This window comes from Crocodylus siamensis, chromosome 1 (assembly GCF_052110815.1).
Source record: "Crocodylus siamensis isolate JL-2025a chromosome 1, ASM5211081v1, whole genome shotgun sequence".
Lineage (NCBI taxonomy): Eukaryota > Metazoa > Chordata > Crocodylia > Crocodylidae > Crocodylus > Crocodylus siamensis.
In genome coordinates, this window is record NC_143395.1 from 261,598,239 (window position 1) to 261,613,553 (window position 15,315).

The 15,315-nt window shown below is 40.0% G+C and overlaps 1 protein-coding gene across 3 annotated transcripts in view; it reads right to left on the minus strand.

The window, feature by feature from the left end:
* The window catches only part of KDM6A (lysine demethylase 6A), a 239,234-nt gene that overhangs the window by 10,751 nt on the left and 213,168 nt on the right, over positions 1–15,315 (minus strand). For all 3 annotated transcript variants that reach the window (XR_016444037.1, XM_090061774.1, XM_090061761.1), the window contains 7 exons: positions 14,880–15,085; positions 12,927–12,991; positions 12,772–12,846; positions 8,367–8,515; positions 5,312–5,426; positions 2,044–2,231; positions 701–842 (listed from right to left, as the gene is read on the minus strand). Coding sequence is in view for 2 of the 3 variants with exons in the window: in XM_090061774.1 (XP_089917900.1) it covers positions 701–842; positions 2,044–2,231; positions 5,312–5,426; positions 8,367–8,515; positions 12,772–12,846; positions 12,927–12,991; positions 14,880–15,085 (940 nt within the window). In the remaining variant the exon portion in view is untranslated. The remainder of the gene's footprint in view (positions 1–700; positions 843–2,043; positions 2,232–5,311; positions 5,427–8,366; positions 8,516–12,771; positions 12,847–12,926; positions 12,992–14,879; positions 15,086–15,315) is intronic.

Genomic DNA, 15,315 nt, shown 5'->3' on the forward strand with positions numbered 1-15,315 from the left:
GGCCTACTACTTTAAAAATATAAATTATCACCTCATTAATAAGTGAATTCATTGCTGGTGTGTTCAAAGCAAATCATGGAAAGAAGGCTTACCAAACCCATTATTCTTCCCTGTAAAAGATGTTTCAAGTTGTTTCTTTTGATCATAGGAGGATCTAAGTTTTCATTATATACGACTTATAAGAAAAATTAAATTTAAGTTTAAGAATAATGAAACTTTCTTTTCCACAGCTCACTGAAGGCCTGATTTTGCAGCTTGGTACATGTAGGCAGATGCCAATAGCTGTAGAAGGAGCCATCTGAGTCAATGGCAGCCTGTCTGCATGCACTAAGGAATAAGGTTTTGGAAAATGTGAACTGCAAAGGTTAACTTAAGATGAAAATTTCTCCAGAAATCTTTAAAAAAAAAAAATGCCTGAAAGATGACACTCCTAATATACCTAATTCACCTTGTTATAATAATATTCATTTCGTATACTGTCAAATGCAATGCAATAAAATGGGCATCACAAGAAAGCGTGTATTTATTTTGAATACTTTGGTTTAAAAATATCACCTTGTTTTTCTAGAAGTGGAGTCCTACTTCAGTCCTTTCAAATTAAGTGTTATTTGAGTAAATCCTTCAATCTGATTTATTGGTAGTCAAAATAAGAACAGCAAACAGTCAGAGACAATGGATACAATGTTCAAAAAGCACTTACTTGATCATTTCAAAAAGCTTTGGATCTGAGACCTTGATATTTCGTGCCATGTTCCATGAAAGATGAACCATGGGTACTATTGACTTTACACTCTGCAGTTTATTCCACTCGTACCGTTCCACTGCCAATTTATACTGACAGGCTAGAAATAAATAAGGTATAAGAGTATTAAGGCAAGCTGGCAAACAAGTAGAAGAGAGATCCAAGATCTCCTGGTCACACCCAAAATTTAAGTTTTGTTAAGATTAGAGAAACTGTATTGTATGATGCAGTGGTTCTGTTTACAATTTTTACAGTGTTTTTTTTTAATACATTGTCAGTCTATTGCACTTAGGATAATTACAGCTTTAAATGTGAATATTCCTTTTTAAGATTATTTTAACTTTCAAATATGTTAAACATCAAAAATCTAGCTTGCTAGATCTACAGTTGCCTTTATTCTATATATATAATCCAGCAGTATTGGTACAGTATATAATTATCTTGAAAAGGCAGATTACACTATTCAGAGATTTGCTGTGATGTGTCAAGCAAATTAAAGCTACATTAATTATAAACGGGAGAGACTATGGAGAAAATACTGTGTTAATTTTATACAGTTTACATGTTGATATTCAGATATAATTTAAGTCAATTTGTGGGCTCCTGGAATGATCTTGCTAGTTCACGGTATCTAAACAAAGTTTATAATGGACTTCAAAGTACCTTTCTGGAGTATATATTATTTCAGTTAGACATCTGATAATTTTTTTTCTTCATTCTCACATCACTATTCCCACCAACACTCCTCCCCACCCCAAACTTGGTCTGCATCCTAATGACTATTATAGCAGCATTTCTGAAACAATTAGCCAGAGGAAATTATTGGGTTTAACCTGAATTCATACACTGATATTCCTTTATGAACACAATAATTTTAGTGATTTGTAACAGCCTGATGTTGTCACTAAAGAAAGGGTAGGTGGTATTAGTAGTCAAGAAAAGACGGGTCAAGCCTGCAACATCTGTGCAAGGAGAAAATGAGGTTAAGGCTAGGAAGGCATAATGAAGGAGCCAGTCTACAAGTTAGAGTTTCTAAATAATTTCCTTTTTTCTTTACCTTCTTTGTCTTTGGAAACAAACTAATGGCTATAAAAAAAAACAACATCTGAAGGAATTGTGAAAGAATTGTAAGCCTGTGTTTCCAACTTGCCTCTGACAGAAAAACACCTAAGCTATAAAAACTGGTTTTAAGAGCTTATACAATTTTTGATTTTGTAAAATATAGTGAATGTGTAAAGTCCAAAACAATTGAGGAATATTTACAAATTATCCATATCAACATACACATTACTTTACTGTACCTGTAAGCGGGCCAACATTCCAAGCAATGTTGTTGCACCAGCCAATAGCCTGAACCCAATGAACAGTGCCAGCATTTATCCATACCAAATCCCCAGGTCTTTGTATAAACCTATAAACAGGGACATTGGCTTCATATAAGTCTTCCAGATTAGGCCACCAAGAGCCCATTAGGAAATTCATATTATTTCTGAAACAAAAAAAAAAAAAATAGAATGTGTAGCATATACTGAGAGATCTATTATTGGTCAAGCCTTGCCAGTAAGATAAAATTGAGTAAATCAAGATTATTTACCAAAAAAATCTCTTCAGTGTCTAAGTAATAACTCAGGAGACTAGCAAAATAAAAGGCTTCACTTTTAAAGTGAGTGATTATAATCCAGAACAAACCATTAAACCCTGCTATTGTCCCACAATCTATCTGGTTGTTAGAAATATATAGGTGTCCTTCATTAATTTTCCACACACTACAATATTTTTTTCCTGGAACATCTTAATATTGTTACCACTGAGATAGTTCCATTAGTGGTTACACCCAGCATAGCTACAGTGCTGACTGCAAGTGTACTGTTATTTTAACCGTGATGGTATCTAAATCTGCTTAAGGCAAGTCTAGATAGCATGGTGTTCAAAATATTAATCGTTGCTGCTGCCATGTTTCCACTACACTGCTATCATAGTTGGGTTGCTGCAATGGTGGGGAAATTAAGAAGAACAAAAGTATAGTGTAGACAAGATGCAGTGGACTGCTGAATACTTACTTATTACCATATTTACCCATATCCAAAATTATTCTGAATTCAAGACAACACCCCATAATTAGATTCTACACATGGAAAATTATAAATGTGTTATAATTTTTCATATACAGAATCTAATTAATGGAAGGTGGTCATCTTAAATTCAGCCCCCTTTCCCCCACAAACTGCTGTAATAGAGAAAGAAGTGGGGGGGAGCAAGGGGTCAGACCTCTGCCCCTTGATCCCCCCATGCCTGTCCCCCCCATTCCCTGCCTCCCCCACCTCTGCTCTCCTGGCTCAATCTTCTGCTGCTGTTTGCTCCTCTGGAGCAGTTACCAGTAGCACAGCCCGAGCCCAGCTTCTGCCTTTCCCGCACCCTAACCCTCTACCCCTTACACTTTGCATCTGTGCCTGCTCCCCTACTCTCTGCTCCCCCCACATGCCCCTTTTACCATCTGCTGCATCTCTGCCTTGGGCAACTCAATAGCAACACAGACCCAACACAGCCCAGCTGGGAAGAAGAGGTGGTGGCTCCTAGCAGGGTCCAGGCTGGGAGGGGCAGGTTAGCAGGGGCTGGTGGGGTAGGCTGCAGGTTTCCTCCTCCCCACCTCTTCTGAGTCTCCCTCCACTCCCCCAGCAAAAGCTATTTCAGTCCAGAGGTGACAGTTCAGCTCTGGCTTCAGCTTGGGTCCAAAGCTGGAACCAAGCTGCTGCTTGGCACAGGCTGGTACCTGGAACCAAGGCGAGGTTCCCCCCCACCACCAACACTCATTGGGAGGGGAAAAAAGTCTCTTACTGAGTTTTGGCAAGCCATCGAAAGCTGCATGACCGGCAGCCCAGGGTAGATTAATATTAATTTTCTAAATTTTTAGGGGCCCCGCAAGCCGGATAGAATGGCTTGGAGGGCTGCATCTGGCCCACGGGCCACATTTTGCCCACTCCTGCTCCACCCCCTTACCCACCAGATTCTATACCTGGAAAATTATAACAAATGTATACATTTTCCATATATATAACCAAATTATTGGGGGGTCATGTTACATCTCAACTTTGAAGTTGTTTTGGACTTGGCTAAATATGGAAATTTCATTACATATTAAACCTTTAAAAGATTAAAGTACATAATTGATTAAAATGTACATGACCACATTATTATTTTACAGACACCCACACATCTATTTTCTGAATGATAAGTTTTTGTCCTCTGATGTAACTTGCTGCTGCCTTACCTCTGCAGTATACACAGCTGAGATAAGCAATGTATAAACTGCTATATACCTAATACTGTATATTATAAATTGCTGAAGAGTTCCAAAACCACACTCTTCTAACAAATTCAAAATAGGAACTATCAAATCATTTTCACCAATAATTTGATCACTATCTACCTTGTTCCATTTCATGCTCAAAAATGCTCCTGAAGGGTGTCATAAAATACCATTTTTTCACTGGTTAAATATAAAGGCTCATCTGAACTGGAAATCCTTTTTATCTGTCCTCTGTGATCTTACTGACTTGTCAGACTACTCCTAAATCTGACCACATTATTTATCACAGCTGTTGCCTTCAAATGTTTCTGTATTACCTTCTGGGAAAAGAGAGGAGCCTAGCTCTCAAATTCTTTAAACTGTTTTGGCTTTTAGCCTCCCATTTTTTTTATTTTGGTCAATCTACTTATGAACTGTTTGTTTGCTATGCTGTTGACATTTTCTATTTAAAGCATTTTTCTGTTTCTATGAAGATTCATTTTTCGCAGCCTTCTAAATAAATGTACTTCTATCATATATTAAAATAACAAATACCTGACAAAAAACACCCCTGAATTCACTTGTAGTGCACTAAATTAACCCAATAAAGATATAGTCATCATGACTACAGTGTCTTGCAATTTGCAGATATTTAAAACTGCACAAACATTTGTGTACATTTAAAATAAATCTGAGTTACCAAGTAGACTAATAATGAAAAACAGCAGTGCAAATCCGATGCTCTACTAATGGTTCTCTAAAGTAACACAGGAGGATCACCATTTAAGTGTGAAAGTTGGTCTGCACTAAAAAGACCTACAATGTCTGTGATGGTTTTTGCGGTGTGGAAATATCCTGAATAGGACTGAGGTCATAAGACACATTTTGGACATTAAACAGCCTCAGAAGTAGTAACTATTACCAATAGCTATGGATTCCTTCTGATGTGCTCTGAATTCAAATTTTGGACCTACATGTGTACGTTTCCTTATCCACTACCAATCCAGAGTCAGCTACAACCCCCTCCTTTATTTTTGTTTTAAAAACAGATTTATTTCAAGACTTAACAATTGCTAATTGTTGGAAGTGAAATTCTCACGGGGCAACTGAGGTAATCAAAGCTGGCTATTTTGGTTAGAAAGCTGTGTAAGCTCTAGAATTTGCTGTCACACTTTAAAGAATTTTCTGATTAAATAAGAAGTGGTAAAAGTGGTAAAATTAGAAGTGGTAGGGCTTTCCCCCATACATACCCATAGAATGTAAGGACCCCATATGAAACTTACTTTTCACAGAAGTCATTCATGACACCCCAGTAGCTTTCAGGAACAACAAACCATTCACAATCACCTGGGCCAATGTTAATATTAACTGAACAAAAGTTGTTATTTTCTTGATGACCTGGAATGTATAATAAAATAAACTTATTTTCAGCTCAGGTAATTGTGCTTGAACAACACCATGATAATGTTAAGTAGTAGGTAAGCAATAATTGTTAAGAGGCGAATGCTATCATAGCTTATATACGTATATATATCTAATATGCTATCTTAGTCTATCCCAGAGGTGTCAAACATAAGGCCCATGAAATGGATTTAGCCAGGTAGACTGGAGGCTGGCTACTTGAAGTTGTGGGGCATGGCCAGGGGAGTAGCCTGTTTCAGAATATGGGGCTCTTGGCTGTGGTGGAAATGGTGACCAACAGCAGGAGGGTGGAGCAAGGGCCGATATAGCCTGTCGCCTTCTGGCTGCTTTGCATGTTTCCATTGCTGTAGCCCTATCTTTCTGCCTGCTGGCCCCCATCCCAAACTGGAGCTGAAACTGGGGCTGCTGCTGAGGCAAAAGCTCCAACTCTGACAAAACATGCAGTGGGTGCTGGAGCCACCACTACTGCTGCTGTGTGGCCCAGGTTGCAGCCAGACCTGCCACTTTCTTCTGGCCTGGGCTGGATCTTAGGGCTGTGCGAAGCTTCAGTAGCTGGTTCAATTTGGAGGAGATTCAGCCCAATTTGGCAGCCAGCTCTCTGAATCCGAATCAAATCAGGAGACCTATTAAAAGGTCCAAATCAAAACAGAAACCTTCAGATCAATTTGGAAGGTTTGCAGCAAACAGAAGCTGAAAAGAGGGAGGGGAATGGGGTGATCTTCCATATAGGCAGTCCTTGACTTATGACTGTTTGAGTTGCAACAAATGGCACTTACAACCTTTGTAAATTGCGACCCTGCTTCCAGGCTCCGATGGGTTTTTTGACTTTATGATGCTGGACACAGCTGCCTCCAGCTGGTAAGTCTGTTGTGGTGGGTGGAGGAGAGAGGAAAGGGATGGGGGAAGATCAACACCCCCGAAGTGAAGGAGGGATTGGGGTTGGGACAAGCTTCCCAGCCGGGGGGGTGGGAGGAGGTGCAGGACTCGGGGAGGCAGGCTCCTGTCACTGCGTGCCACTGGTCCGGGAGCTGCTCTTCTCGTGGCTCCTCCAGCAGCTATTGCGGGAGTGGGCATCTGTGCAGGGCGGGCTGGGCCTGGCTGTGCTCTGAGAGGCTAGTCCCAGCCACCCACCACCAGGCTGCGCTCCGTGGGGCAGGTGGAGCCAGGGCTGTGCTCCAGGTGCCAGGCCCCTGATGCCGGGCTGCACACTGCAGGGCAGGCGGAGCCAGGGCTGTATTCTGGACAGCCAACCCCCACTGCCAGACATGCTCCAGGAGGCTAGCCTCAGCCATCCATCACCCAGCTGCGCTCTGCAGGGTGGGTAAAGCCAGGGCTGCGCTCTGGCCAGCTAGCCTCAGCCACAGGCCTGGCTCCATCTACCTCACAGAGCGCAGAGCAGCAACAGGAGCTTGCCGCCTGGAACAGAGCCGAGTGGCAGGCGGCTGGGGCTAGCCTCCCAGAGCACAGCCAGGCCTAGCCTGCCCCGCACAGATCCAAGGGCACATGCCCAACTCCCACGCCCTCCTGGACTGCTGGCAAGAGCCACCGGAGGAGCCACCAAAAGAGCAGCTCCTGGACTAATGGTGCAATGTGACGCACGGTAGCAGGAGTCCCCCCTCCCCAAGTCCCGCACCCGGGCAGCGTGTCCCTGTCCCAGCCCCAATCCCTCCCTCACTGTGGGGGGTGTTGATCTGCACCCCTCCATTCCCCTTCCCTCTCCCCTCTGCCCACCACAACAGACTTACCAGCTGGAGGCAACTGTGTCCAGTGTCGTCGAGGACTGCATGTATAGTCTATGACCAAATCTTCAAATCGATGCCAAATCTCTGAATCCGAAATCGGCCCAATCAAATTGGGACAACGATTCGAATCACCAAATTGAATCTTTGTCCCTCCAAATCAGCCGAATCTGAAGCAAATACAAGCTGCTTCACACAGGCCTACTGGATATGGCCCGCAAGGAGCCCTGTGGTCTGGATACAGCTCTGGGTACAAGGTGAGTCTGACAGTCCTGCCCTAGAACATGGAATTCCTACCATTTTTAAAATACAATTTCATATTACTAGTACTAGTTCCACTACAGGATTCCTCAACTTTTTGATTTCTCTAACACCCTGTAGCTTCCCTTTTGTAGAGCTTAAGAACTGTGCTGGACTCGAGCTTCAGTTAAGCAGTAATGATTAAGTTATTTTATTCTGGTAGCAACTAAAGGCCTGAACCAAAACTGGGACGCTATTTCAAGCACTGTACTAACACAGAGCAAGTAATAGTCCCTGCCCCGAAGACCTTTTATTCCACACTGAAAAACTGAAGGAAATACTAGTCCTAATTGACAGATGGGAAATTGAAGCATGGACACTAAAAGGAACTGCCCAAATTTGTATGTGAAGTCTAAGGCAGGAGTAGGATTTTCAGTACAGATCCTCAAAATGCTTGCTCAATGCCCCAACCACTAAATTCTCAATATGGAGGGATGCATTTTACCCTCAAACAACAAAGAATATAAGGTAATTAACATTTAGCTATAGAAGCTTACTTGTAATATGTGTGTTTCAGGAGCTTATAAGCTTGCTATAAAAACCTATGCAAACTTGCAATATGGGAATGCCAAAGAGTCCATATTTATGCCTCTTTCTTAATTTTCTTAGAGAAACGGTCAATTAATTGCATGAAGCTAGCAGGCAATGAACATATAATGAACCATGACAACTGAAAAGTTCTAGAAGTCAATGTTACAGTAGAAGTTATTAACTATTATGTCATGTATACAGCACTTCAGCTTACCTAACATTATATTTAAGCTGATACTTTTTAATTTTTTATTACAGGGATGTACACAAGATACATGCAACACAGCCAAATTAACACTGTTTTGACCATAATACTATTTTTTCCATGGAAAGCAGCTGTACTTGCCTGGTGTTCTACTCCCTGGAACCTTCATGTATAACTGAACTGTGTTCATTCCCAGGATTGTATGACCAACATGGCTTAAAAGATTTCCCGCTGATACCACACGTACAAAAGCAGGAAGTTTTGTCAGTTCATGGAGTTGTAACTTCCACCTGCAGTAAAACAGCAAATCAGCAAACAGTGACTCACTAAAGTTCCTGGGATATTTTGGGAAATATAAACAGTGGGTTTCTTAGAACTGTTAATTATATGGGTTATGAGAACAGAAACTTCTATTGCATGTTTTAGTGCTTCCTGGAGAAAACTCTGAAAGACAAGATGTTATGCCTCAATATGGAAATACAAGAATCCAGCTGCCAATTTAATGCAAGCAGTAACAATAACCTGACTCTTAATTTTAAGATTAAAATTCTGGACTAAATTTTGAGAAAACTACACTTGCCAGTGGCAACCAACTCTTCTGCACAATAGAGACTGAGCATGTACAGTGTGCGTGCAACCACAATAACCACAAATACTGCAGAGCAAGACCATGTGCAAGGGCACTTACTACAGGGAAAAAGTCTTGCCTCCTTTTATACTGGTCTCAGAAAAAAAGATCCTTAACTTAAAGATCCTGCTCCCCACCATTTTAAATTTGGAGACATTTAACATGGTAATCATCATCATACACATGCTATTCTTTATGTTTGGTTATTTTTAAGTTTAATTGCATGATCAAAACTTGGTTCAAGTTTTGCTGTTTGATAAGGCTATAAAAAGACCATTCCCCTTCAGTAACATAGCTCTGCCAGCTAACCTCCCACACACCTGGATAAAACTGATGGAGCACTGCCAACAGGATTTCTGTTTCTGAGGCGGTACTGAATCTAAGACAGTAGAAAAATCCCCACTGCTACCATAAACCTTGTCTCCAGTAAGGAGCTTTGCCAGGAAAGCTGCAGGAATAGTAGCCACATAATGTAGCCAAGCTCAGAAAGGTTATTGAGGGAAGATCATCTTACAGCAAAATCACAGGAGTGGAAGTAAGATGATGCAATTTCTATTTCTAATTCTAATAGAATTGCTTAGGTACTCATAACCAAGCACAGTCAGGGCCTCAGTTTCTCTGTTTACAACGTTGATAAAGTATCCATCTCACAGGGCTGCTCTGAAGTTTCACTTACTAATTGTACTGTAAAACCATGGCTGCAAATTACCGTACATCTAAAAAAACCATTGTTGTGTAATCTTGCAAATTATTACTGCCTTCAATCACAGATGAGTGCACACACTGAAATTTCAGCAAACCCATGCATAATCTCTCAATGCAAGCACCAGCACACAACCCCCAATTTCAAATGTCTTTTCTTGAATTCAACATTATGAAGTACAGATGCAAATCCCCATCTCATGCTCTCCTCCTGAACCTGGTCTTCTCAAGCAGTCATTTACTAAAGAGGTGAAAGTCAGATGAAAACCATCAAACCTTGACTCCGTTAGTGGAGATGGCATATAGACAAAACCTAAATTTCAGCATCTGAGACTCTGGTGTGACTAACATAACTAACGAAAAGATTTTTGTAATTTATTAAAGAAGTGCTTTCTACTAACAATAAAGTGATACTACTGGGAAGTGGTATGTTTGATTCCAGTGATCTTAGGTGACGTACACAAGAAGAAACCCATTGCTTAAAACCCTAAACACAAAGATGCAGTTGAAAGAACAACTGATACACTACATAATAGAGCTGATCCAAGACAAAATTGTGGGAATTCAGGCAGCCTTTCTTTTTGCCATTCCTCAACATTTTGGTGTTCACCCTCTTATGGCTGAAAAAAAGATGGTCAAAACTCAGCAACATCTAAGCGTGTGAACCTGGGGTCCAAGCTGCAGGGGATCCCAGTTTATTTGGGGAATAAGCCAGCAAGGTATCAGAGCTGAACAGAGGGAAGGCAGAAAGGAATATAAAGTAATTTAAAGTTTAAACCCCATAAAAAGAATTAATTTGGTGTACACATTGTTTGGATAATAGCTGAGCACACCTAATTTTATAGTTCTAGAGTTTCTGCTCAGATTCTGGGCTAAGCTTAAGTCTAACAGGAAGTAAATCCTAACCTGGACTGATTTGTTTATGGCTTGGAGACAAGCTTTACATTAATCAAATGTTGCTGAAGAGAAAAAAAATCAAGAAAGAGAAGACCAGAAAGGAGAAAATGGAAATGGTCATGACACTTAAGTTCATTAGAGGCAATCTGAGCAGAAAAATCAACAGTGGTGGTGTTTGGTAAAACACAAGTGAAAAGAACAAAATATTAGTGTTAGAAAGCCAAGAACAGATCAGAGGAATAGTTTATTCAAAATAATGGACAGCAAAAATTGTCCAGATGAAATCTGAAGTCACTGGAACAAAAGTTGAGAGCAAGTTCAGAGACAAATGATCCAAGGACTCATACCTCATCCTGTTTGCTGGGGAAAAACAGGATTAAAAAAAGCCAAACCAAGTGATCTTCAAAGAGGAATAGTGGTAGTTGGGTACAGCAGTAAGGGGAAAACCCACTGTTCCTGCTATGTTCTACAAGTCAAGGATGAATGATCTAACAAGGGGCTGTTGAAAAAGAGCAGTGATAGAAAAAGCCAGCTTTGAAAGCAAAAAATGAATGCAAAAAGGTGGAGACAGTGGGATCAAAAAAAACACAGATCAAAGTGAAAAAGGAGCAAGATGAGAAGAGACAAAAAGATGAAGTATAAAGATCAGAATAAGGAGGCATGAGGGCAGATTAAAAACTGAATGTTAAGACTAACAAAAATAATATGGTCTGGAAAAGCAAATATAATGTACACCTGAACACACACATACAAGGACTTCACTCAAAAATGGCTGACCTGTAATTTTCAGTTAAACAGAAATTTGACCGGAAGCAGGACAAAATTTATGTAAATAGTGGAAGCTTCTCAAAGTTTTAAACAACTGAAAACAGGGCTTTATATGTACATGCTGGTACACCCACATGCCAGAGTTAGAGGTGGCGCAGCTCCAGCATGGGGGACACATGGGGAGCCAGAGATATTGAATATATCCTATTCCAGAGCCAGAAATGCCACTGCTGGTACCATCTGTGCCCTAGCCTGCAAGGAGCCTCAGTTTGGATCCAGCCTGGGGCACAAGGCAAGTATGACATGCCTGAATTAAGGAATAAGTAAAGGTATGTTATGTATAGAAGTGTGTGCTGGTATTAGAAGAATTGTTTTTCTTCTGAAGTTTGTCTTCCTTCCATTCTGCTAATGTGACTGGGAGCTGTAATTGGGAAATGCCCATGAAAGCAGTCTCTGGGCCTTGTGGTAAAATCCTTCTGCTCATGTTGTCTTCTAGGATAAATACAATGAATCGCCTTTTAAAGTAATTTCTCCATCATGCCATGAATGTCTTGCTTTTGATAATTTAGTATATACCCATCTCAAAACACCAAGATTTTACTTGTGCAAACCGTTAGCCTTAAATAGGTCAGGAAGGTAGGATTTCTGAAACCTTGCAGAGATATGAGTTTCCTGCATGTCAATAAAGCACTGCTGCTATTATGTGAAAAATGTATACATCTTAAATTGCAGAAACATATTATGGAGCTAATGACAAGATACTCTAAATATATCAGAGAGAGATAAAAATCTATGGGTACTTCCCATGCTTCTGGGTTTTGCTGGTTGCTGCATGCAGGTAGAAGGGAATCCCCTTCCTGCTGCTGCATGTGTCAGGGTTTTTTAAGCTTTCCTTAGGAGGCACTCAGTGTTGGCTTCAGCCAAGGTTGGGAATTCACACTTGGGTGTACCAATGCCCCCGCTGGGATTAAAACCCAGAAGTTGCTGGCTCGATGGTCTTACCTCTCTGCCCAGGGTCAGACTGATTGACATACTTGGAGGCAGGAAGGAATTTTACCCCATAGTCATACTGGTATGGATTATGGGGGTCTTGGGGAGGGGAATGCAAAGGAGTAGGGGGGGTCCTCTACCTACAATGTCTTAAGTGTGTATTAGCAACCTCTACTGCAGCAGGACATTGGCCTCCATGGTACTCCTGTGGCAGGTTAAGGTGTTATAGTCTTGTGTTGTGTCAGGGTTGCCTGTGTGGATTTGCTAAGAGGTTAGACATTGGATTTGTATAGGATGGTTTGGATGGGGAAGATCCTGCCTTAGGAAGGGGGTTGGTCTAGATGACCACTTGAGGTCCCTTCCAGCCCTACACTACTCTGTGATTCTGAATATATCAGAGAGGGAAAAAAAAAATTAGACATCAGCAAATAAAAGGGGTGTATTATATATATTTTTATTTATAAGAAAGAAAATTCAGTAAGAAAACATCTAGGTAAATCATGGGCAGGCATGCTGACTGAATTGTTTATAAATACAATAAACAATTGTTGCTATACTTACTTTTTGTCATCTGACAGGTCAATGTTGGTCCCAAATTTGATTGTTTTAAAAGGTCCTCTTCTTCTCCTCCCAGAGCTGCAAATAATTATGAAAATGTATGAAGTAGACCCTTTGGAACAGACACTATAGAAGTATACTTCTAATACCAGACTCACTTATCTGAAGATGTGGATTCATTATCTGAATGGTCCTTGTGGTGACTCTTTTTCTCATTTTCCTCCTGGAAAGCCCAAACATGAGATTTCTTATCACTTTCACATAGCAATACAAGGCTTACATTCTACAGGCCAAATTAAATAAGAGAAGTCTTTGCATCTGTTATTTTTATATGGATGTGACATGGTAAAACCTGCTCACTTCCTTACATATTTGATGGCCAAAAACCGCAAACGCCTCATGGCCACAATTATAGCAAAGTCCACCTCTGAACAATAGACCATGTCTATAGGGAAATATTCATAATGTTCACATGCACAAAATGGTTGACCAGCTTTACTGTGCAGATGAAGGCAAAACATGGATCCATCCTAGAAGGAATGCTGTCAATTTTATTATGCCTGAAAATTTATCTCCCTTAAAAGGCACTGAAATCTTCTCAAATGAATCTCAAGATTACTAATATTTATAAAATCTATTAGATAAGAGCTCTTGCATTTTTCCAACTGCAATAATATTTCAGCATTGTAATAGTTGAAATAGCTGAATAGCATTACCATTGGAAATATCACTACTACTGGAAAAATCCCTTTCATGTTTTCTGCAGTTACAGACCTAAGCTTACAGACATCCATATATATTCCTGGAACAGTTGGCAGACGTCAAAATAATGACACAATCTGGATCTGTTCCATCTCAAACATTGTGTGCCCTGCCATGTCTCACATGCATGGCAGGACATACAACACTTGAGACAGGGTATAAAATTCCTCAGATCCCAATCATGGGATTGTTACGGATGTTCCATGTATGGAGCCCTGAGCTGCCCTGTATTCCATTCTGATTCCCATTTGAGTGTTGTAGTGGGGCATAGCGCAGCTCCGGGTTTTTAATACATGCCACATGTTCAAATTTAAGACTCAATACAAATCGGTCATAAAGATGTTCTACATTATATTTCCATGCCATAAATTAGCTGAACATGTGGCACGTTGCAATTTATGACACTATTACCATATTACTGGGGCCATAAACATAATATCTACCAAGCCCTAACTGGCTCCCAAAGCTCACTCCTCCTTGTATAAGAAATGTTGAGGATAATTTTTAACCTAGGTTTTCTTCTTTCCTCTTCACCTAATTCAAGCCACAACCTCTTTTTTCCAGTTTCCACTGAAAATGCCAGTCCACAGCTTCTACAACTGCTAATTCTTACTATATTTTAAGAGAGGTGGCCTGTGATAACTTTAATCCTTTGCTCCACTTAGCATTGATTTTTCATTCAGTTAGGATTACACCTGAGAGGATCTTGAAGTGTTCCCAAGATCAACCCAAAGATATGCTCACCCTTAATACAGAATGACACACAATCTAATATTTTTTCATTAAAACTTATGATTGACACACTTTTAAAAGAATCATGGAATACTTCTCTCAGGAATGTGAAACAACTCTGTAATGAAAAAAAACGGTGTTTGGAACCTGACAAGGTAATTACATAACAGCAAATATGGAAAGCATTAACAACGTTTCCAAAAATACACATTTCTCCCTTGCATCAAATACCTGAGTTGAAGGAAAACAGTAGAGTGCATGTGGGCTTCTAAAAAACAGCACATAAACATCATCTCATCACACTACAGAGATCTGATTTTGAAATGCACCTAATTTTAAGTTAAGATATGATAAAGAATTACAGTTCCGAACAAAGTTTTAATTTTAATTTAGATACCATTATATATCAGTTTAAATTACATGTTTAAAGCACGTAGTAACAAGTACCTTTACAGTAAAATAATAAAAAAAATTTAGAAAGCTATAGGTGTTTTGGGAATTTTTCCTTCCCTTAAATGACATGAACATGATTTTTTCAGAAGCAATTAATATGAAAAAGCTGGCTGCAGTATTAATGTGCTTATAAACTGCAAGATATATACGAACCATCTACTTACCCGCAATGACTCCTGGAATGAGGAGGCCTGGTACTGTGCATATTTAGCAATTGTAGTATGAGATCTACTGCTTTCACAACGCCAGATTTTCTTTGTTCCAGTGGGGTCCCAGTTTTCATCTGCTGGTTGTAATAACTGTGTCCTCACCTCTACTATGTGTTCATTATTTGCTTCTACCAACGTTTTGGTAGAAAAGAGTCCTAGGTCTAAAAAATATGAACATGGTTCATAAATGACAGTTCAGCATAATGAAGTAAAATTAAGTTAAATTCCTGCAGTTAAGACTGAGATTACTAAGATGTATACTATTTTCAGAACAGTAATGAAAATATATTTCACCTACTATTGCTAAGAAAGTTTTTTAAGGTAAACCCAAACCTCTACCGACATATTTCAAGGAAATAGTAAGTGGACCTAGCATATATAGAACGTTCTG